The sequence below is a fragment of the Schistocerca serialis genome, chromosome 3 (assembly GCF_023864345.2).
Source record: "Schistocerca serialis cubense isolate TAMUIC-IGC-003099 chromosome 3, iqSchSeri2.2, whole genome shotgun sequence".
NCBI lineage: Eukaryota > Metazoa > Arthropoda > Insecta > Orthoptera > Acrididae > Schistocerca > Schistocerca serialis.
This window is the reverse complement of record NC_064640.1, coordinates 374,429,664-374,452,906: the sequence shown is the minus strand read 5'-3', so window position 1 is coordinate 374,452,906 and position 23,243 is coordinate 374,429,664. Positions and strand designations below refer to the sequence as shown.

At 42.4% G+C, this 23,243-nt stretch overlaps 1 protein-coding gene across 8 annotated transcripts in view; it reads right to left on the bottom strand.

Annotated features, from left to right (window-relative positions):
- LOC126470197 (catenin delta-2) overlaps nucleotides 1–23,243 on the bottom strand; it is a 494,830-nt gene that overhangs the window by 139,961 nt on the left and 331,626 nt on the right. For all 8 annotated transcript variants that reach the window (XM_050097862.1, XM_050097867.1, XM_050097861.1 and 5 more), the window contains one exon: nucleotides 5,108–5,211. In XM_050097862.1, coding sequence (XP_049953819.1) covers nucleotides 5,108–5,154 — 47 coding nt within the window. In that variant the 5' untranslated portion in view covers nucleotides 5,155–5,211. The remainder of the gene's footprint in view (nucleotides 1–5,107; nucleotides 5,212–23,243) is intronic.

The window sequence follows — 23,243 nt, the reverse complement described above, 5'->3', positions numbered from 1 at the left end:
CAATCACCTTCTGTCACAATCATGATTTTATTTCAGTGCATTATGCAATTCGAGCAGTGGGGCTCATCTTCAGGTGTTTTGACAGTTTACATCCATTATCTTTCAGATTTGGGTTAATTCTGGTACTGGTAAGATTACAATAGTATATTAATAGGCGGACACATTGTGATTATGTTTATAAAATGAAAACAAATTGAAAAATAATTGTTTCCAGTGGTGGATACATGGTTTTTGAAGCAAAGTATGCGTACACACGTTTATATACATACATACACTTTTCATTCTACAGCATATTTTATAAACAGAGGTCAAAACAAGTCAAAGAATTTCAGATTTAAAGATGCTGCAGGTCTACAAATACACACGTGTTGTTATTTCAAAGGAGATATAAAGTCATTACATTATTAGTCATGCAAGATATCATTTCCAAAACAAATATTTATGTACATGTAAAACGTTGATTATGTTTTCAAATGGTTGCACTATTAACCAGTTTTTCATTAGGAAAAATAAACTTTTAAAATTACTGAAAAAACTGTGGCTGCTAAACACTGTTTGTTCACTCAACTTGTTTTGATAAGATTTCACTTTATGTAACATTATTTCTAATTATTCCAGTTGATCAAGTTTTTTACTATGATTTCTGAACTCCAAGAAGACACCAGCGTACAAACTTTCACAATTAGTAAACAATGTCCTCAGGGAATTTTGCGCTCTTGGAACCATATACTCAAAAAATACACATGAGTTGACAACATTCATCAAAGGTGTAAAAATTCCCAGAGAAGTTAAATTTGCCTCATCTGTCATTGTTAATTTTATTCACATATGTGCTTGTCAAAGAGACAATTGAAATTTCACAGAAAACCCTGTCAAACACAAAAAACTAAGCTTGCGAGAGGTTTCAGAGGGGGTCAATCTGATTGGACTAGTACTATCCCATAACTACTTTTCTTTTAATGGTAAAATCTACCAACAGAAAGAAGCTTTAACTATGAGTAACAACATGTAAAGCTCCTGGCTGACATATTCACCAACCACTTACGAAATAAATTTTTTGAAGGGAAAAATAAACTTGTTTGAAAACTTTATATTACACAAGATATGTGGATGACGCTCTACTCCTATCTGATGGCACGAAAGACAAACTTTGAGCTTCTTACAGTATTCATTTCACTCCACAATAAAATAAAGTTCACAACTGAACACAAAACAAATCAATTCATAAATTTCTTAGACCTCACATGGAGGGGAGGGCCTCGTTCTGAAGAAGATATTTTTAGAAATATCGAAACCTAGGTCAAGGGCTAATAAATAAACCTTTTTTTGCAGCTGGTTGGCTGATTTTCTTTCAACCTCTTCAGATTTACACAGTTGCAGATTTGCAGCAATGTTTAAGAATTTGAAAAGCTTTTTTTACCATGGTTTTCTGTGTCGAGTACCGTTAAGCTGTTGTGGATGTCACTTACTCTGTGCCTGTTAACGTACATGTGGTTGGCTATTGTGGATTTGTCAAAGTAGTTAAGCCTAAAAGCATCAGTGTGTTCTTTGTATCATGTATGGGAAGTTATTCCTGTTTTTCCTATGTAAAATGCAGAGCAGCTGTTATGTTGTAATTTATATATTCCACTATATTCTGTTATTGAGGTGTTTGTGTTTACTGTGTGAGGTAAATCATGATCAAGTTTGTGGTTTGTGAAGAATGCTGTTTTAATATTGGTGTTTCTAAGTAAGTTAGCAATTTTTGTGATGCTGTGTCTAAATCGGGAATACTTGTGAAGAAATGTGCTGTGTCAGTTTTTATTCTTGTAGTGCTTCTGTTCCTGATGTTGGCCTGTATTTTGTTGGATAGTGTGTCCACTGATTTTTTTGAATACCCATTGTTTACTGCAGTTGCTTTGGTCATATCAATTTCTTGTGTTAATGCTTTGGGTTCCAAAGGTAATGTGTGTGTGCCCTGTTCTATATGGATCTAAATGCAGCACGCTTGTGTGTGTGTGTGTGTGTGTGTGTGTGTGTGTGTGTGTGTGTGTGTGTGTGTGTGTGTGGATAGTGTGATGATTCATGTATTGTGATATCAGTGCAGACTGGTTTCCTGTAAAATTATGTTTTTGTTGTTTACTAGCAATTGTGAGGTCTAAGAAATTTATGAATTGATTTGTTTTGTGTTCAGTTGTGAACTTTATTTTAACTGGCTCATTTATTTCCAAGCATGTATTAACTACACTCATAACACTGGCTCCCTTTGCATGCTTAAATTAACAATTTCAGAATAAAACACTGTCACACAGCTCCACATCGTGCAGAAAAGTACTACAACTGTATGACCCATGACTCAGGAACACTGAACATAAAAATTAAACAAATACGTCTAATGGTTCATCTCCAAACACAGTACCATAATAACAACAAACAATAATAATAACATATTTATAAATTTTCTGAGAAGCCTCAAGTTTAAAATAATTTTACTCATGTCAGGAGCGAAAGACAGACCAGAGCATTACCTAATGCACAAGAGCAGTGCAGGGATTTAAAATTTATGCAAAAAGTAACTCAATATAGATACATCTAGCATAGAAAATAAAATCAGAATGGCTGGATTTTGATTTAAGGCCTATGCCTCCCAAGTAAAATTACAGTGTTTTAATGCTGTGTTCTTGAATCTACAGCCAACCTGAGGGTTCCATTGCATGCACAGAATGGAAACAACTTGGCTCTACACCCAAAAGCACAAAATTTTGATCATGCTGAGAGATACAATGTCTTCTTCACTACAAATTGGTTTAAAAGAGAATGGAAACAAATGATGAAACTAGCTGAAACAACATTTACATCTCTGCCTCCAAAGGTTCTGGAAAAAATGATCTTGTTCAGAATAAAGAAGAGAAGTATTACCAGAGTCGAAGAAAGTGGCATCTCGTGCATCAAAATAGTTACAGAAATCTGAAGAAGCCATAATAGTAGAATTGGTCTTAGTAGAACATTTACTAGCCTAAGAAACTTTATCCAATAAAATTAATCCGAGGCTACTTATACTGACAATTTGGAGGGTGGGGGTTTCTAAAAGGCCATCTTTGAACAATGTTAAAGGCCACCAGCAGCCATGGGTGACTTTGGCTTTTGTCTAGAGTAGAGAATAATGATTTGGTGGCAGAAAACAGAAAGAAAGAAATTATGCCTGTGGCACAGTTGTATTGAGCAATGGTGGCACAAGAAGTTAGGTAATAAGAATGAAGAACGAGTGCTCTGAATTCTAATGAAAGGGGGAAATATAATAATGAGCACCATAGTTGTACTTTTACAATCAGACTGTAGCAAATTACATAGTACAATTTTACACATAGTAAACAATTACTTGCAAACTGGAAACACAGTGGGTGAAGGACAGGGGGAGGGGCAAGGAGAGTGGTGGAGAGAGAGGGAGGCGGGGAAGAGGGGGAGGGAGGGGGAGGCGGGTAAGAGGGGGAGGCGGGTAAGAGGGGGAGGGAGGAAAGAGGGGGAGGGAGGAAAGAGGGGGAGGGAGGAAAGAGGGGGAGGGAGGAAAGAGGGGGAGGGAGGAAAGAGGGGGAGGGAGGAAAGAGGGGGAGGCGGGGAAGAGGGGGAGGGAGGAAAGAGGGGGAGGGAGGAAAGAGGGGGAGGGAGGAAAGAGGGGGAGGGAGGAAAGAGGGGGAGGGAGGAAAGAGGGGGAGGGAGGAAAGAGGGGGAGGCGGGGAAGAGGGGGAGGGAGGAAAGAGGGGGAGGCGGGGAAGAGGGGGAGGGAGGAAAGAGGGGGAGGGAGGAAAGAGGGGGAGGCGGGGAAAGAGGGGGAGGGAGGAAAGAAGGGGAGGCGGGGAAAGAGGGGGAGGGAGGAAAGAGGGGGAGGCGGGGAAAGAGGGGGAGGCGGGGAAGAGGGGCAGGGAAGAGGGGGAGGCGGGGAAGAGGGGGAGGCGGGGAAGAGGGGCAGGGAAGAGGGGGAGGGAGGGGCAGGGAAGGGGGGGAGGCAGGGAAGGGGGGGAGGCAGGGAAGGGGGGGAGGCAGGGAAGGGGGGGAGGCAGGGAAGGGGGGGAGGCAGGGAAGGGGGGAGGCAGGGAAGGGGGGGAGGCAGGGAAGGGGGGGAGGCAGGGAAGGGGGGGAGGCAGGGAAGGGGGGGAGGCAGGGAAGGGGGGGAGGCAGGGAAGGGGGGGAGGCAGGGAAGGGGGGAGGCAGGGAAGGGGGGGAGGCAGGGAAGGGGGGGAGGCAGGGAAGGGGGGGAGGCAGGGAAGGGGGGGAGGCAGGGAAGGGGGGGAGGCAGGGAAGGGGGGGAGGCAGGGAAGGGGGGGAGGCAGGGAAGGGGGGGAGGCAGGGAAGGGGGGGAGGCAGGGAAGGGGGGGAGGCAGGGAAGGGGGGGAGGCAGGGAAGGGGGGGAGGCAGGGAAGGGGGGGAGGCAGGGAAGGGGGGGAGGCAGGGAAGGGGGGGAGGCAGGGAAGGGGGGGAGGCAGGGAAGGGGGGGAGGCAGGGAAGGGGGGGAGGCAGGGAAGGGGGGGAGGCAGGGAAGGGGGGGAGGCAGGGAAGGGGGGGAGGCAGGGAAGGGGGGGAGGCAGGGAAGGGGGGGAGGCAGGGAAGGGGGGGAGGCAGGGAAGGGGGGGAGGCAGGGAAGGGGGGGAGGCAGGGAAGGGGGGGAGGCAGGGAAGGGGGGGAGGCAGGGAAGGGGGGGAGGCAGGGAAGGGGGGGAGGCAGGGAAGGGGGGGAGGCAGGGAAGGGGGGGAGGCAGGGAAGGGGGGGAGGCAGGGAAGGGGGGGAGGCAGGGAAGGGGGGGAGGCAGGGAAGGGGGGGAGGCAGGGAAGGGGGGGAGGCAGGGAAGGGGGGGAGGCAGGGAAGGGGGGGAGGCAGGGAAGGGGGGGAGGCAGGGAAGGGGGGGAGGCAGGGAAGGGGGGGAGGCAGGGAAGGGGGGGAGGCAGGGAAGGGGGGGAGGCAGGGAAGGGGGGAGGCAGGGAAGGGGGGAGGCAGGGAAGGGGGAGGCAGGGAAGGGGGGAGGCAGGGAAGGGGGGAGGCAGGGAAGGGGGGAGGCAGGGAAGGGGGGAGGCAGGGAAGGGGGGAGAGGGAGGGGGAGAGCATATATAATATGGCCAAAGAAGAATATACTTACAAACAGGAGTCAATTAACTGATTACTGCTGGTCATGACGACCTTCATTTGCTACGTCCCACAAAAAGAAAAAAAAATCAGTTGGCCATTCAGGAGTCTTGTCAACTGCAATAAAATGACAGTTTGATTAGAAAATCCTGTTAGAAAATAGCTGTATTATGATTTTAAATATTTTATTTCTTACATTGTTTGCAACACAGAAAAAAATTATATCAACTTTGTGGTCAACGACATCAATTTTACTGTTGAGTAAGGCACAGCACACATTGTAATTTATTACAAAATGAGAACAGTTGACTTATCACTGTAAGAGCTTCACTTTATTTTGTTAAATCAATGAAACAAATTAAACAGAACTGGAACACACATCAACATTGCCTAATTCATACACCCCCACCACTTCAAGGTTTGTCCATTGAGGATGTGCTGTTCTGGTATAACACAAATAAAATAATTTTGCAAATGAAAGATTGTTGTGCATGGATCATCTATCTTCCATCTAAGTTTGGGTTCCATCTTCAATAGCCTTGATGTCGATGTGACATTAAAACTCACTCTTGCATTCATCATTTCTCACTTTTCTAAGCCCTGGAGAGTGTTTGTAAATCTACCTAGTTTACAAGCAAGTCTTATAGATGCATTCAGCCAACACCAGTAAGCAGCCACAGGATAGCACCTTTTAGACTGATCAGTGTACAGTAACACACAACTGCCACACTTAAAATGTTTTTAAAATGTACATTTTTTTACATATTTTGAATTATAATTTCCTTCATAATCTAGTAGATTTAAAAAGATCCTCAGCCTCCTCAATATGGCCTCACTCTTTGATAAGACTCTCCTCCTATTATCTACAAGCAGTTTGCCATTGCTGAACCATATACAGAGTATTCATATTCAAACTGAGATCAATGGAACGACCTGAAGATCTTAGACAGTTGTTTCGGCATGCTTCCAAAGACTACTGTTTAAGTCTCTTTACACTCTTTATAGTGTATTTATATTTTTGAGGCCTATGGAATTTGGAAACTGTATGCACTGTAGTTGTGTGAGTTTATCATCAATGAGATATAACACTTAAGCAGTTTGCACACATAAAAATATCTTGTATCCAAAACAAGCAGGTCTCTCTCTCTCTCTCTCTCTCTCTCTCTCTCTCTCTCCCCCCCCCCCCCCCCCCCCCCGTGTGTGTGTGTGTGTGTGTGTGTGTGTGTGTTTCCTCCTATCTAACCCTCCAAATCTATGAGGAAGAGACTACTATGTCCACAAGCTAGAAACAGCTTCTTTCATTTTTAAATGCTTCTATTCGCAGTACTGGACTTTCACCTCCTGAAAGTAAGTACTGGCCAACTATTACATGTCCACGCAATTTTAGTTTTCTCTAGTGAATTTTCTTTTTGCCAGAGTTTGTATTTTCATTTTTAAATTTATTCACAAGTTCATCAAATCATTCATGAAATATTTTATTCGGGATCACGATGTGACATTCAGAAACATATATGGTCATATTCACTACTGGAACTACTAGATTCAGTCTTCACCACACGCTATACTCACGTATCTTCATATACTATAAAAAATATTATAATAAAGGAGAATTTACTACAACACCACACAAATATATTAATGATTTTTTTAAAAATTGTGTTACAAAGGAGGAAGTTTTATGGAATTACATGTTCTATAATAATGATCTTTCGTACAACAAACTTAACTTCACAAAACAACACTGATATACAGTTTTGTGAGTATTAAATATGATTTAAGATAACAATAACATAAAAGCTGTAAACCATGGCCTCCACAAAACAGAGTATTTCTTTATATCCAAAGGACTTGGGTTGGACCAATGCGCAGGTATGGGAATAAAGGGTGAATTCTACCTCTGACACAGTTTCAGAAGCGTATCTTCTGAAAATTTGGTGTAAGGGACGCATGGTCTTCAGTAGCTTGTGACCGAGTAATAATGTAGTTATGATTTATTCAGTTTGTTACCCTAATTACCTTTGTTTCTGTGCAAATACTTTCACAACAATTAAAAAGCTTTTAATACACAATTATTGTAACATGAAAGGATCTAGTTTCTCATATGCAACTACATACAGTTCAAAATATTGTGATGTGGTTTCTGTTACTAGAAGAACAGTTCAGCATAGCTCCATAGGGCCATTCTTCCATTGCATTAAGTGAAACTGTACTAAAGGTGCATATTGGCCAATTCTTCATCAGTAAGCTCTTCCATAGTGCTCATAAAACTGTTACTGTATAATTTACAGTGGCAGAAAAACAAACCAGACACAGACCTGAGCAGTATTGAATGCACGCTTTACAGTGAAGAATAAAGTAGTCACTACTGTTGCCAACAGTTAGTTGGTTGGTTGGTTGATTTGGGGGAGGGGACCAAACAGCGAGGTCATCAGTCGGCAAGGTCATCGGTCCCATTGGATTAGGGAGGGGTGGGGAAGGAAGTCAGCCATGCCGTTTCAAAGGAACCACCCCATCATTTGCCTGAAGTGATTTAGGAAAATCGCCAACAACTAGTACTGTGAGTGAATGGAACAAGTTTGTTTCCAACCAATGACAATTTCACTGTTGTGCAATTATTTTCAGTGCAATACAGATACAACGATAAATGGGGGAGGGGAGTGGGAATAAAACAAACAAAAATGCCATTACTCTGTAACAAGCCACTAGAGGCCTTGGGAACATTATACCAAAATACTCAAAAAAGTATCTCTGAACAACCTCACAAATTCTGTCAATGGAGTTCAGGATTACAATGTAGAAATTCTACTAGAAAGAGCCACTTCTCTCTGAATATGTCTGGTACAAAACAAACTAATCTAGTATCCAGAAATTGCACAATAAACAGAGCTACAATATAAAAGATGCACCTCCTTAGTACATTTCTGACATGTGGGTGTAGACTGGCTGTTTTGTTTGTTGCTATTATTATTATTATTGTTATTATTATTGGTAGATTTCCTGTTTAGTGTCCAGATAATGAAATGAAGTTGAGGGCAGCAAAGCAAAAGCAGAAATACTGAACTATGTTTTTAAATGTTCCTTTTCAAAGGTGGTTCCAGGTGTACTATTCCAGTTTAATTCTCACACTACTCCATAGATGAGTGATGTAATAGTAATAGTAGTAGTAGTAGTAGTAGTAGTAGTAGTAGTGGGTAGGTGTGGGGTTTGATTTTTGGTTTTGTTCTGCTTTAGGATGCAAAAAAACAACTGGGGTCATACGCGCCAAAATCAAAACTATAGAACACAAAGACAGAAAGGAGTTAAAAAAACAACTATACGTCAGTCCCAATTTACATAATAGAAGACAGCTAAAACCAGGCACGTGGAAAAAGGGCTAAAAAGAGACACCATACAGACACTGAGCTCCAAAACTAAAAATTAAATGGCTTTCATCACACTGCTTTGGCGGATAAAAAGTAAAACGCAGTCGACAGCCCGCATGTCATTTGCTAAAACAGCCGATAAAGCAGACGGCAAACCCAAACGGGAACGTAAACATTTAAAAAATGGGCATTAAATCAGGAAGTGGCGGACAGTTAAAACTTGGGCGCAATGTGTACAAAGTGGTGGGGTAGCGCCACTTAGCAAATGCCGATGGCTAAGAAGGCAGTGCCCAATACGCAGCCAGTTAAAATGACTTCCTCCCAGCAGGAGGGCTGAGAGGAGATTGTCCCAAGCCACTGGGAGAGGCTTAGTAAGCTGGGGCTCATTCTAATGAAGGGAGGACCATTGGCGATGCCAAAGGGACACCAGCTTCTGATAGACGGCAATACAGTGATCATCAGAGGGAATATAGGTACTTGGGGGCTGAGGTACGAGGACTGCAGCCTTGGCACCAGCGTCAGCAGCCTCATTTCCTGGCAGGCAGACATGACCAGGAATCCACAGAAACATCACACTGACTCCACCGAGAGTGAGCAAGTGACAGTTTTCCTGGACCCGCTGCACTAAGGGATGGGCAGTGTACTGCGCACATAGACTTTGAAGTGCACTGAGTCTGAGCAGAGGACACAATTGAAAAGGCTATGTCACCAGATGTATTCCATGGCCTGATACAGGGCAAAGAGCTTGGCTGTAAATACTGAGCAGTGTACCAGAAGTAGATATTGAAAGACACGGGTGCCAAGAGGGAGGAGGGGCGGGGGAGGGGGGGGGGGGGAGAGATGGTGAGTGCCGGCAGTTTCTTTCTTCCATGCTTTACTCTTACAAGGATACTGCACATGTCATGGTATGAGACCTTAAGGAACACATATGCAGACATTTACATACTTACACATCTGCTTCCCTAAAGCTGGGATAGACAGTCAGCTGTAGCTTTACAGTAGGAACTATTCCGGCATTTGCTTGAAGAAATTTTGGCAAACTATAGAAATCCTGAATCAGGATGGCCAGATGGAGCCTCCACCCTCCCGAATACAAGGCCAGCATGTTTAAAAAGCTCAACCACATTCAGTTTATCGATGGTGTAGAATACTGTTTTATTTATACACTCTTGCAAATAAGTTACTTCATAATATAGAAAACTAGTGTTATATTGCTCATTAATTTATCTATATGGATCACCATACACTCTACATACATGTTATTTTGTAATGTACCACTACATGCAACATCAGCTGATTACAGAATCATGAGAAAGATGTATGGTTTCCACTTTGTCTACTGCAGCTTCCCAGTTCCAGTTGCTTGTCTGAAAAACCATGTCCGCAACCCCTCTCCCACTCATCCCCCCAACACTGAGCTCAGGAACAGAAGCATACCGACAATCCTTCTTTCCACGAACAATATGAGACTGGAATAGAAGGGAGAACCGATACAGGTACTCAGGGTACCCTCCGCCACACACCGTCAGGTGGTTTGCGGAGTATGGATGTAGATGTAGATAAAAGATTTTAGTATAAACACTGTATAGCTTTCGTGTACTTTTAGTTTTTTATTTTTTTCCCCCAGGGAAAAAAACCTGTGTAATAGTGAGAAAGTGTGCTGTGCAATGCCAGATGTTTTATTATTATTAACAACCACTTCTGTTACAGTTTTTACATAACCCACTACTTTGTGTTATCTAAGTAATCCTTCACTGCAGATACGCTATTGTGTAACAGGTACTTTTTAATTGCCTTTTAAATTAAGTTTCAGCAACCTCTTCAATCTGATTGGCCTAGATACTGTACAATTTTATTTCTTGAAAGAAAATACCGTTTTGAGTTTAATGTTCACTTTTTCTCAGAACACACAACTTCTGTCTAAATCTTGTTTCATAGTTGTGGATAGAGCTGTTTTTACTGTAATTATCAACATTATTTTTGATGAGCATACTCTATTTAGTATATAGATTTTAGTGCCAGTGGCATTGAGGACAAACTATCCTAACACTGACTAATGCTCCAGGGTCCAATGGAATCCTTATTGCACTATACACAAAACTTACAATTGAGTTAACCCCTCTTTTAACCATAATATACCACAGACCCCTCAAATAAAAAAAAAGTACACCCAGTGGTTGGAAGAAAGCATAGGTCACAACTGTCTATAAGAAGGAAGGCAGAAATGATAAGGAAAACTACCATCCAACTTTACTGGCATTATCTGTTGTAAAATTTTTGAACATATTCTGAGCTTAATGTAATGTTATATCATGAACAGAATGCTCTCCATGCCAACCATCAAGGATTCTGAAAACATTGGTCATACACAACACAACTTGTGTTTTTCTAATATGATGTCCAGACAACCATGGTAACCGAGATACGACTGTTGTCCTTCAGGAAGGATTTCGGCAGAGGGGCTTAAAACTTATTATACTATTACTTTTTCTACTTTCCAACATACTAATATACACTTTATCTAACTGAGTCAGACCATAGTTTAAAACAACATTTAGCTTTCCTTTTTGAGTCAATATTATTGTGTGTGCATGAGAAAACTTGGTTTGCTGAAAATGGATTATCTGCCTGACCTTGTTGTTGATGGGTACATATAATTTCTGTATTAGAAGAATAACTGTTTACATATTTTCACAGAATGTCCTATTAATATAATAAAGGATAATATGAGAACTTTCATGCCCAATGTAACCTCAGCAACTGTCTGTTTAAGCACATCCTTCAAGGAGGACATTAGCCCTTTGCATCCAAAATCAGATACAGTATTTTCTGCCCTTTCTCTTCTGCTGTAACATAAGGACACACGTGTCTGTATTATATTTTAGCTACTAAAGCATACTATACTGTTATAAGTTGCTAAAATGTTTATAATATCCTACAAATTGTATTTATTATTATTCAGGGTGCATGGATTTTCATTGTCTGTTATATCAGAGCTGAGAATCAAAATTTATGTTACTGCCATTTCATAAATACTAAAATAAAAATCCTTTCTGCAAACATTTGCTTTATAAGCTATACTTCCTCAATTGGATTACTCGTATTTTGTTGTTAAGAAAATAAAATTCAGTAGAAAGAAGTAAATAACTGTGAAAAGTAATGATGATATAAACAAAAATGCACACTTCCTGCACAGTTATCTGCAAAAAATGGGTGTCATTAGATGACTTTCTTGAAATGCCAGAACGCTAATGATGGCATGGCTGACTACAAATTATCTGACAGATGAATACTCTGGTAATGAGAAAGCTCCAATTTCCAGCAAGTCAGTTGAAACCTCCAGCCACAATTTGCAATAAAGATCTCTCTAACAACATAAAATTTCCAAATCCATTACTTTTGACAAATTATGCAAGTAATGACAGTTGATGTAGAGCTTTGCTCGCCTTTCACATCCATTGCTACAGTATCCTTTGTAATACAAAGAAATTCTGCAGCACTAAAATGAAGAATTATGCAAGTAATGACAGTTGATGTAGAGCTTTGCTCGCCTTTCACATCCATTGCTACAGTATCCTTTGTAATACAAAGAAATTCTGCAGCACTAAAATGAAGAATTATGCAAGTAATGACAGTTGATGTAGAGCTTTGCTCGCCTTTCACATCCATTGCTACAGTATCCTTTGTAATACAAAGAAATTCTGCAGCACTAAAATGAAGAAAATTAACTAAACCATATCATAAGTATCACTATTCAAAACAGCCACTTCCAACTACAATTGCAGTCTTGCCACAAATGAGTGCTGTAAAACACTCACTGAGGGCGCCATTAGAATATTTTGAACTTTTTTTTGACAGTGATGTTATAAGCATCACGGTGAAATACACAAATCAGTATGCTGCCAATAGGAAGATGCTTGGTGATTGCTCTAAAGAGGAAAAGAAATGTTTCCTAGCTATTTTGTTCCGCATCATCCAGTAATGTGACATTCACACCAGCAGAAAGAATGGATAGCAATTCAACAACCTAGAATCATTTACCATTACAACAAGTTTATGGGCAGAGCTGACCAAATTAGAGTATCTATCAGGATAAGAAATAGTACTTCCCCATTACTGCACATTCTGCCGATGTAGCCGAGCAAAACACATGGCAGCTCTACATGGAGGATAACTGGACCACATGGCATTTTGTTGGAGAATCATCACTGCAATTCTGGAATGAAACTACTATGTTGCTTTGCAAAGAGGAAGATGATCAAAAATTGATTCTAGATATGACAAGCAAGAGCATTATGTCACAGATTTGGCACTAGATCCTGTTTTGAGAAAGGAGAAACAACTTCTTCACTGTCATCAATATCACAAAAAACTAGAACACAGTGCATTAAATATAATGTACCACTTCATGTTTCTTGTTTCATACTATTCCTTACAAAATAATAAGACAGTATTGATTTGATGCTTAAAGAGAAACATTGTGTTAAGTGCCTGTATATACAGATGAAGTCTTTTCAGAAAGCTGGTGTATTTTTCAAAAACCGTGCAAACAAAAAGTGTAAAACTGTTATGTGACATTTGTTATAATTAAATGATTAATTAATGTTATCATTAAAATGCAAACAAACAATAATTCAACCTTATTTGGGTTAAGGCAGTGAAGTAGACACAGTATTTCTCAATTTCCAGAAAGCATTTCATTCAGTATCACATTAATCTAATGAAAGTATGATAATATGGTGTATCAAATGAAATTTGTGAATGAAATGAAGATTTGTCCCTTAAGGAAGAGATCTGGGACCCTTGATGTTCATGTTTTATGTCAATGACATATTAACATTAACTTCAGACATTTTTGCAGAAGATGCAGTTATCTATAGTGAAGTACTATCTGAAAAAAAACTACACAAATATCTTGGCAGAATTTGATAAGATTCCAAAATGGTGCAAAATTTGGCAACTTGTGTCAAATGCTCAGAAATCTGAAACTGTGGACTCAAAAAATAGTAGTATCCATGTCTATATCAGAGAATTAAAGTAGGAATCAGTCAACTCATACAAGTACTATATGTAATAATTTATGGGGATATGAAGTGGAATGATAATATGGGCTCAGTTGTTGGCTAGTTGATAAGAGGTTAAGGGACTAAAAAGCTGGGTCATCAGACCCTCAAAAAGATGTCCACGAAGTACATATTCTGATTATGAAAGTATGTAAGAGTGGCAAGACTGAGGCATTGAAGGTAAAACTGATGCCAGATCTTAGACAGAATTTGTAGAGAAGTGTATGGATGAGGCCAGCACATATGCCAGAGCAGATGAGGGGTCTCCCAGGATTCAACCAATGGTAAGAAAAGCCCAACCCTGCGTCCAATACCTGCCAGAGCCCAGTGAAGGGCAAAGGCAACTAAAAAACAAAGAACATCTTCATGTCGTTAGATTCAGAATAGTAAAAGTGAGAAGGTTGAAAATGTAATAGATCATCAATAATAAAAACAAGAGGAGAGAAACCGGTAATGCAACAGGTGGGCATTCCTGGGGCTCTGCATGTGCCAGAAGTCACCCCACCCACATTTGGCTCACTCCTTCTCCAGTGTAGTCTAGGCGTTAAAAAGCACCCATTATTCATGAGATGCTGGGGAAGCAGAGTCTGTTGTACTCTCGGTTCAAAAGAGAATATGCAAGTGATAACAAGCAAAGGTTAGAAGAAATTCATGCATCTGTGAAAAGATCTACATGTGAAGCATACAACTACTACCACCGTCACACCTTAGCAAAAGGTCTGGCAGTGAATCTGAGAAAATTCTGGTTCTACATAAAATTGCTAAGTGGGTCTAAGGCTTTTACCCAATCACTTATTGACCAGTCTGGTGTGGCACTTGAAGATACCAAAAGCTGAAGTTTTAAATTTCACATTCAAGAAATTGTTCATGCAGGAGAATCATACAAACATACCATTGTCTGACCATCGAACTGACTCCCGTTTGGACGACAGTAAAAAACATCCCCAGTGTAGAGAAACAAAAGAAGGAGTTGAAAACAGATATGTAACCAGCTCTGGATGGAATCCCAATTAAGGTTTACAAAGAATACTCGACTGCATTGGAACCTTACTTAGCTTGCATTTATCGTGAATCTCTCGGCCAGCACGGAGTCCCAAGTGACTGGGAAAAAGCGCAGATGACTCCTGTGTATAAGAAGGGACAATTTTGGACCCATAAAATTACAGACAAAAATCGAGAACCCTTGAACATATTCTCAGTTCGAATATAATAAATTTTTTTGAGAGCAAGAAGCTTATCTCCATTAATCAGCATGGTTTTAGAAAGCATCACTAATGTGAAACACAGCTTGCCCTTTTCTCACATGATATACTGCAAACTATGGATAAAGGGCAACAGGCTGATTCTATGTTTCTAGACCTGCTGAAAGCAGAACCTGCTCCAGTCCGAAATCCCTGAACCATTACACCAACAACCTGACAACAGCTTTCGCATCTCGCAACTACCCTCCCGACCTGGTACAGAAGCAAATAACCAGAGCCACTTCCTCATCCCCTCGAACCCAGAATCCCCCACAGAAGAACCACAAAAGTGCCCCACTTGTGACAGGATACTTTCCGGGACTGGACCAGACTCTTGAATGTGGCTCTCCAGCAGGGATACGACTTCCTCAAATCCTGCCCTGAAAGGAGATCCATCCTTCATGAAATCCTCCCCACTCCACCAAGAGTGTCTTTCCGCCGTCCACCTAACCTTCGTAGCCTGTTAGTTCATCCCTATGAAATCCCCAAACCACCTTCCCTACCCTCTGGCTCCTATCCTTGTAACTGCCCCCGGTGTAAAACCTGTCCCATGCACCCTCCCACCACCACCTACTCCAGTCCTGTAACCCGGAAGGTGTACACGATCAAAGGCAGAGCCACATGTGAAAGCACCCACGTGATTTACCAACTGACCTGCCTACACTGTGATGCATTCTATGTGGAAATGACCAGCAACAAACTGTCCATTTGCATGAATGGACACAGGCAGACAGTGTTTGTTGGTAATGAGGATCACCCTGTGGCTAAACATGCCTTGTTGCACGGCCAGCACATCTTGGCACAGTGTTACACCGTCCGGGTTATCTGGATACTTCCCACCAACACCAACCTATCCGAACTCCAGAGATGGGAACTTGCTCTTCAATATATCCTCTCTTCCCGTTACCCACCAGGCCTCAATCTCCGCTAATTTCAAGTTGCCGCCACTCATACCTCACCTGTCATTCATCATCATCTTTGCCTCTTCACTTCCACCTCGACTGACATCTCTGCCCAAACTCTTTGTCTTTAAATATGTCTGCTTGTGTGTGTGTGTGTGTGTGTGTGTGTGTGTGTGTGTGTGTGTGTGTGTGCGCGCGCGCCCGTCCTTTTTTCCCCCTAAGGTAAGTCTTTCCGCTCCCGGGATTGGAATGACTCCTTACCCTCTCCCTTAAAACCCACTTTCTCTCGTCTTTCCCTCTCCTTCCCTCTTTCCTGACGAAGCAACCGTTTGTTGTGAAAGCTAGAATTTTGTGTGTGTGTGTTTGTGTTTGTTTGTGTGTCTATCGACCTGCCAGCGCTTTCGTTCGGTAAGTCACATCATCTTTGTTTTTAGATATATATGTTTCCCATGTGGAATGTTTCCCTCTATTATATACATAAATGATTTGGCAGACATAGTGGGCAGCAATATGAGACTCTTTGCTGATGTTGCTTTGGTGTACGGTAAGGTGTCAAAGTTGACTGACTGTAGGAGGATCAAGATGACTTAGACAAAATTTTTAATTGGTGTGATGAATGGGCACCTACCTCTAAATGTAGAAAAATGTAAGTTAATGTGGACGAGTAGGGAAAATAAACCCATGATATTCTGATACCGCATTAGTAGTGTTCTGCTTGACACAGTCACATCGTTCAAATATCTGAACATAACGTTCGAAAGTTATATGAAATGGAATGAGCATGTGACAAATGTGTAAGTAAAGGCGAATGGTAGCCTTCAGATTATTGCAGGAATTCTAGGACAGTGTGGTTCATCTGTAAAGGAGACTGATAGAGCACGGTAGTGCTACATATTCTTGAGTACTGCTTAAGTGGTTGGGATCCGTACAGGTTGGATTAAAGGAAGACATCAAAGCAATTCAGAGGCAGGTATGGAGATGCTTTGGGAACCAAAATGTGAATCCTTGGAGGGAAGGTGATGTTCTTTTCGAGGAATAATATCGAGAAAATTTCGAGAACTGGCATTTGAGGCTGACTGCAGAACAATTCTATTGCCTCCAACATACACTGCACATAAGGATCAACCACGAACATAAGATATGAGAAATCAAGGCTCACACAGAGGTATATACACAGTCATTTTTACCTTGTTCTGTATGCACATAGAACAGTAAAGGAAATGACTAGTAGTGGTATGGGGTACACACTGCCACACGTTGTAATGTGGACTGCAGAGTATCGATGTAGTTGTAGATGTAGAGTGCTACCTCTGAAATAGAAAATAGGGTGTGGCAGGAAAAGAGACAAACTGTATCTAAAAGCAATTAAAACAGAGTCAGAGGATTGGGGGCCCTCAGACGCAGCACACAGTGGGAGACACCTCAATCCCTAGCTGCCTCCTCCCCTGATTGCTGCTTAAAACCTTATATCTGAAAATAAAAACTTTCACTGAGAAAATAGAGAACCAGTTCAACTGTCCATGAATATGCCAATATTTGAGGCAAGGAATTTGAAGGCCATGCTTTGCATGGACAGCCAGAAAAGAGGGGTGGTTCGTTACGTAAAATGCAACGAGTTAACCTGGTATGAGCAATGCAGAGGTGATATAGGACTGTGGATTCCTTCCAGGAGGAACAGAAGAAAGAGTATCATTCAGTAGTCTCTACGAAAGTGCGGAGTTTATTACAGGGGGCAGTAGCCAACCACATATCATTCCATCTCCAAGTGAGCAGAAGTAATATTTGCACCCACAAATGGTCAGCCAGTTCATTCCATAGGATACCCACATGACCTGGGACCAAGACAAAGACATCTGAACGGTCAGTAGGACTGAGTTCAGTGAGAAGGTAATGAACAGCAGAGACTACGTGATGACAAGAGTAATAATGGTCAATGGCCCGAAGATGCTTATGAGTCACTACATATTAAACACAATCAAGGGAGGCCTGTTTAATAAAGTGGAGGGATCTTAATGGCTACCAGCCCTGCTGTAAAAACACTACACATTCCTGGCAATGAATAGTGTTCCAGACCAGCAGATTTTACAGCCATCAATATAAAAGACGGTAACAACCTGAAACGTCTGAAGAACTTAATGGGAACAGATGCTGAAAGTCGTGGGGGCTCACAAGGACCTTGAAATACATCAGTCCTAATCCGTGCCTTGGGCACCAATCAAGGGGGAGGGGGTGTGCGAGAAAACATTGGGAGTATATTCCAGGGAGGAAAGGTGGATATCCTGGCAGAGAGCTGTGAGGCACTTTCCAACTGGTAATCCTACCAGCGGGTGCATATCAGGAGGCTGACAGCCCTCATATGCAAAAAGAAAGGGACACAATAGGTGATCAGGAAATTGTTGAAGGGTGATTACCAACAGACCAAGAGAGCAAGGGCTGGTACTGTTGGAACAGAACAGATCAGATTCCAGTTTTGAAAGGAGACATCTACAGGACTAGTCCGGAATGCGCCAATGGCCAGATGGACTCCATGACAACTGACTGGGTCTAACAATTTCAAAGCCAAATGCGCCATCATGCCATAAATTTGGCAACCATAATCCAGTCGGGATGAGACCAGGGCCCAGTAAATACAGAGAAGAGTAGCATGATCTGTACCCCAAGAGGTGTGGCCAAGAAAGCAGAGACAGTTAAGCTTCCCCAGGCAACTACATTGTAGTTTATGAATATGGAGCAGCCAAGTCAGATTTTTATCAAACCAACGGCCCAAAAAAGGAGACTGCAACAAGTACCAAGTGCTTGGTAGTAAAGCACAATTTCTGGGACGAGATGGACTGCAGTACGACAACAGAAAAGCATGATCCTCTTTTTTGTAGATGTTTGGGAACCATGGGAAAGGGTCCACACAGAGGTTCATCGGATGGCTCCCTGGAGCTGGCGTTCAACTGAGGCTGCAGAATGTGAGCTGTACTAAACACAAAAGTCTTCAACATACAGCAGCCTGACAAAGGCCACTAGCCCATGGAGAATGGTAAGGAAGAGTGACATTTAGTACAGAGCCCTGTGGGGTGCCCTTCTCTTGCACCCATGGGTAGCTCAGTGAAATACCAACTCAAACCCACAAAACGGACAGGATAACAACTGATGAATAAAAAATGGTAATGAACCTCAAAAGCCAGCCATAGAGGATAAGTAAAATGTGATGGTGCCACGCAGTATTCTATGCCTTTCGTAGGTCAAGAAAGACTGTAATGAGGTGTTGGCATTTCCAACAGGATGAGATGATCAGCTGTGGATTGTGCCTTGTGGAAACCATACTGATAGGAGGAAAAAAGGCCCCAAGACTCTATAACACAGAATAATCTGCAGGCAACCATCCTTTTGAGTAGTTTGTAGGGCACGTTGGTTAGGGTGATCAGTTGGTAGCTTTCGAGAGCCATTGGGACTTTGCCTGGCTTAAGGATAGAGAGTATGATACTACTCATATATCACCACTGCGAAGGGAAGAAACCTCTGAGCCAAATACAGTTGAAGACCCTGACTAGATGTAATCTTTGGGTAACATTCAGCTGTTGGATCACTTGATTATGAATTTAATCAGGGCCTGGGACCATGTCTTGAGACAAAGCAAGAGCCTGGAGCAGTTCCCAACTGGTAAAAGTTTCATTACACCACTCGGTTTTATGGCGGTGGGAGGGGAAGGGGGAGAGAACATAAGGGGACATCTTCAACTTGTTTCTACAGTAGAAAGGTAGCTGGATAAGAGAGCCAAAACAGTTGTTGATTGCTGTCAGCCCACAGGACTACAGAGCTTTGCCCACACCTGGGATGAAGAGGCAGATGATCCCAGAGAGGAGACCTAGCATCCTAGAATTTCTCCTTACTGTGTTTACTTATATAGTGAGACCTAGCATCAAGTCACTTGAAAGTGACGAGGTCGGTCTGTGAAGGATGTCTTTCAAAACAGTGCAGGTCACTACAGTGATCCTGAACACCTACTGCAATGTCGTCCACAATGTCACTTGCCGGCAATGGATGGGGTTAGAGAGAGGGGAACAGCAGTTCTGGCTGTATGGGTGATCATATCAGAGACATGTGGCAAAACCTCGTGGATGCAATATCACACAGAGAGGGTGAAGGTAACAACAGAAGCGTACAGCTAACAGTTGGCTTTTTGAAGCACCCAGTGTGATAGTTGCTCCATGTGACAACAGCAAGGATGCGACAGGATCACCAGAAAGCGGTCACTGTTTCAAATGTCATCGTGTTATCACAAATGCAGTGAAGCCACAAGAGTGGGGGAAAAGACTTTACATCGACAGCTGAAAACGGTCCACAACCAGCACTGAAGTGGGTAGCAGTATTATATCTGAAGCGAGACAAATCACAGTGAGTAAGAGGCTGGTCAAGCAGAAGGCCCCTACAAGACGAAGTAGTGCTCCCCCACAGGGAATGGTGCACACTGAAATTCCCAAGTAGGAGAGAAAGCGGGGCCAGGATGGCGCGGTGGGGGGAGAGGGTCGCTGGAATAAGGTGGACAATTCAAGGCAAGGAAGTGACCAGCTCGAAGATATCTAAATGTTGCAAATGGTGATCACTCAGCTTGTTTGCACTTGCACCACTATCACTCTCAATGTGGTACAAAGGAAAATCCACTCACTGACCACATCTGTGTGAACTAATATACAGACCTCTCCAGATGCCCTCTTGGACATAGTATGGTTCTGACAGAATGCATGATAACCACGAAGTGTTGGAGAATGGTCACTGATATTGTGTATTTCTTGTAGAGCAATGCAAATTGCAGAAGAGGAGGAACTAAGGTGCTGTAGTTTTGACAGGAGATGGTATATTCACTACAGTTCCACTGAATGATCATAATGTGCGTGTCCAGGTTAGGTACGACTGGGCCAAGAGTCTTCATGTGCCAGGATCACTGCATGTCACCAAATGCTGTGGAATTAAATCAAAGAGCATTGGTTCAGAATCTCATGGGCCCTTCCCCTCAGACTTTGGTCAGGATTCTTGTGAGGGCCTATCTGTGATGACTATGGAGGCTGATGAAGAGCAGGTGCCCCTGGGACACCCAAGTTGCGGTTCCTTCAGCCACTGGCTGGCATCAGGCTGTGCGTCTCTAGGGACAAGGGTTCCAAGAGGGAGCCTTGTCACTTGTAGATGGAGGAGGAAGCTGCTCCTGCAGCCACGTGTGGGGACTGGTCCTCAAAGAAGGTGCTGCAAGAACCACAAGAGAGGAGGGTGGTGGGAGAACTGATTTTGCAAAACAGATGTAATGGACTTCTGCACAACTGGACATCATATCAATGGGGTGCAGGTGTTCATATTTTTTAAATGCCTCAGTATACGACTGGCTATCAATAGATTTACATTCATAAATTTTCTTTTCTTTCTTGAAGGCTAGGCAATCCAGTGAATGTGGAAGACAGTGTTCCATGCAACTGACACACAAAGGTGGTCATTCACAAGCACTACCATTGCAGAGTGATCATCCCAAATTAACAAATTTTCAGTCTGCTGTGCAGAGGGACAACATACGACCAAAGCGCAAGCATCGAAAGCACCTCATGGGCAGTGGGACGTAAGGTTTCACATCATGTGTGTACACCAAGACTCACTTTTTCTGGGACAACATTCGCTTCAAAGGCTAAGATAAAGGTGCCTGTACCTATTCTATTATCTCCGAGACCTTTATGGAAATGTCAGACAAAATGTATGTCTCGCCATTCAAGATTAGCTCGTAACTCCTTGCCTGTCTGGAACATAAGGTTTCTGTGGATGGTTCCTTGGGCCATACTCAAAGTACTGTTTCGCTCCCAGACATCTGATTTGTCCCTCTTCCTACAGAGCAGCTAATGTAGGGAAAGCAGTAGGGCTGTAACTGTCTGCATTGAACTTTCAATTTCTACCTGAAGAGGAAACTTAGTAAGAATGTCTATAGCTGTGATGTAATTTAATATGTTTCACATGTGAAACATCTGCCCTGATGCCACCTACTCGGATCAAGGGCTCTCCCCAAAGGCATCACTCAGCTGCAGTGAAATCAGTCTGGCATGATGGTCGTTGCAGGGAGTCCTGATGCCCCAGGAGGATTGTGCGCAAATTATCTACAAGATTGCAGCAGGTGCTATTTAAGGTGTTCTTTCCCAGTCAGTCCACATTACAGAAGAATTTGGAAAATAAAGGTCAAACCCAGGAGGGAAAAACAAATTACTCCAGTCAAAAGGTGGAGGAGGGGAGAGAGGGGGGGGGGGGGGGGAGAGAGAGAGAGAGAGAGAGAGAGAGAGAGAGAGAGAGAGAGAGAGAGAGAGAGAGAGAGAGAGAGTGCCTACGGAGCCATGTCAACATCAAAGGTTGCCACCATGAGAAAGAGAACAACAGAAGGAAGGAGATGACAGATTGCATCACAGAAAAGGAGGTACATCCTGCAATAGCTTGGGGCTCCATACTCGCCACACACATTCTCACGACAGAGTTGTGAGCCACTTGAGGTGATGGGCTCAGCTGTAGTTGAAGCAAGCAGTAATCTTCGGTCATTGGATGGATATTGGGAAAATGCAATCAGCCTACAAACAGATTTGATGAAAATATTCCTGCAAACCACCCTGCAATACTGCTCAAGTGTGAGGACCCATATCAAATACACCCTACAGGTGACACTAAACGTATACGCAGAAGGGCAGCATGAAAGGTTACAGGTCTGTCCGACACATGGGAGGGCATCATGGAAACGCTGAAAAACCTTAAGTAGCAGCCTGTTGAAGACAAGTGCCAACTATTAAGTGAAAAATCCATAAATACACAACAGCCTCATACATATGACTCCTGTAGGTATCCAAAGATAAAATTATACTAAAGACAGTGTGCACAGAGGCATTTAAGCAGCCATAAGCTCCATATGTGAATGGAATAGGATAACCAATGTGTTGTACAATGGAAAGTACTCCCTGGCATACACTTTCCAGCAGTTTGTAGAGTATGGCTGTATATTTAGAATGCCAAGATGAGATGTACATAAACTGACAAGCCAAAACATTAAGATCACCTGCTTAAGAGGTTTTTGTACTCTTTGTAACTAAATACATCACTGATTCTGCGTATCAGGTATCCGACAGTTTGTGTAGGTATGTGTCATTAGAAGTCTACACACAAGTCATGTAATTCGCATAAATAACACAGGCAAACATTTGTTTTTTTTACTTTGATAGCTGATTTTTATGAGCAGAATCCAAATCTAGCCTTAGTTTTTTTGTATCACCCATAGTTTTTGAGCAATATGCTTTTTATTATATAGTATAAAAATCCTATGCTATACGGTGAACAGGGAAATTAATGAAACGCTTTGTTACAACATAAGCATGGTTTCTATTTACAGTAAGCTGCTTAAAACAATGATGTGGGTTAATAGAGGTTTCACTTGTCAGCTGGAATTGGTTTGTATTTTCTTTCTCTTTTTTCTTCGAAGCTTCTTTTGTAGCTTTTTCTACAATGAGTCACTTGCTGAATTTCTCAATGAGTGACCAAAAGTAGTCCCCCATCATGTTGGTGTCCCAGTGGCCTTGGTAGCAT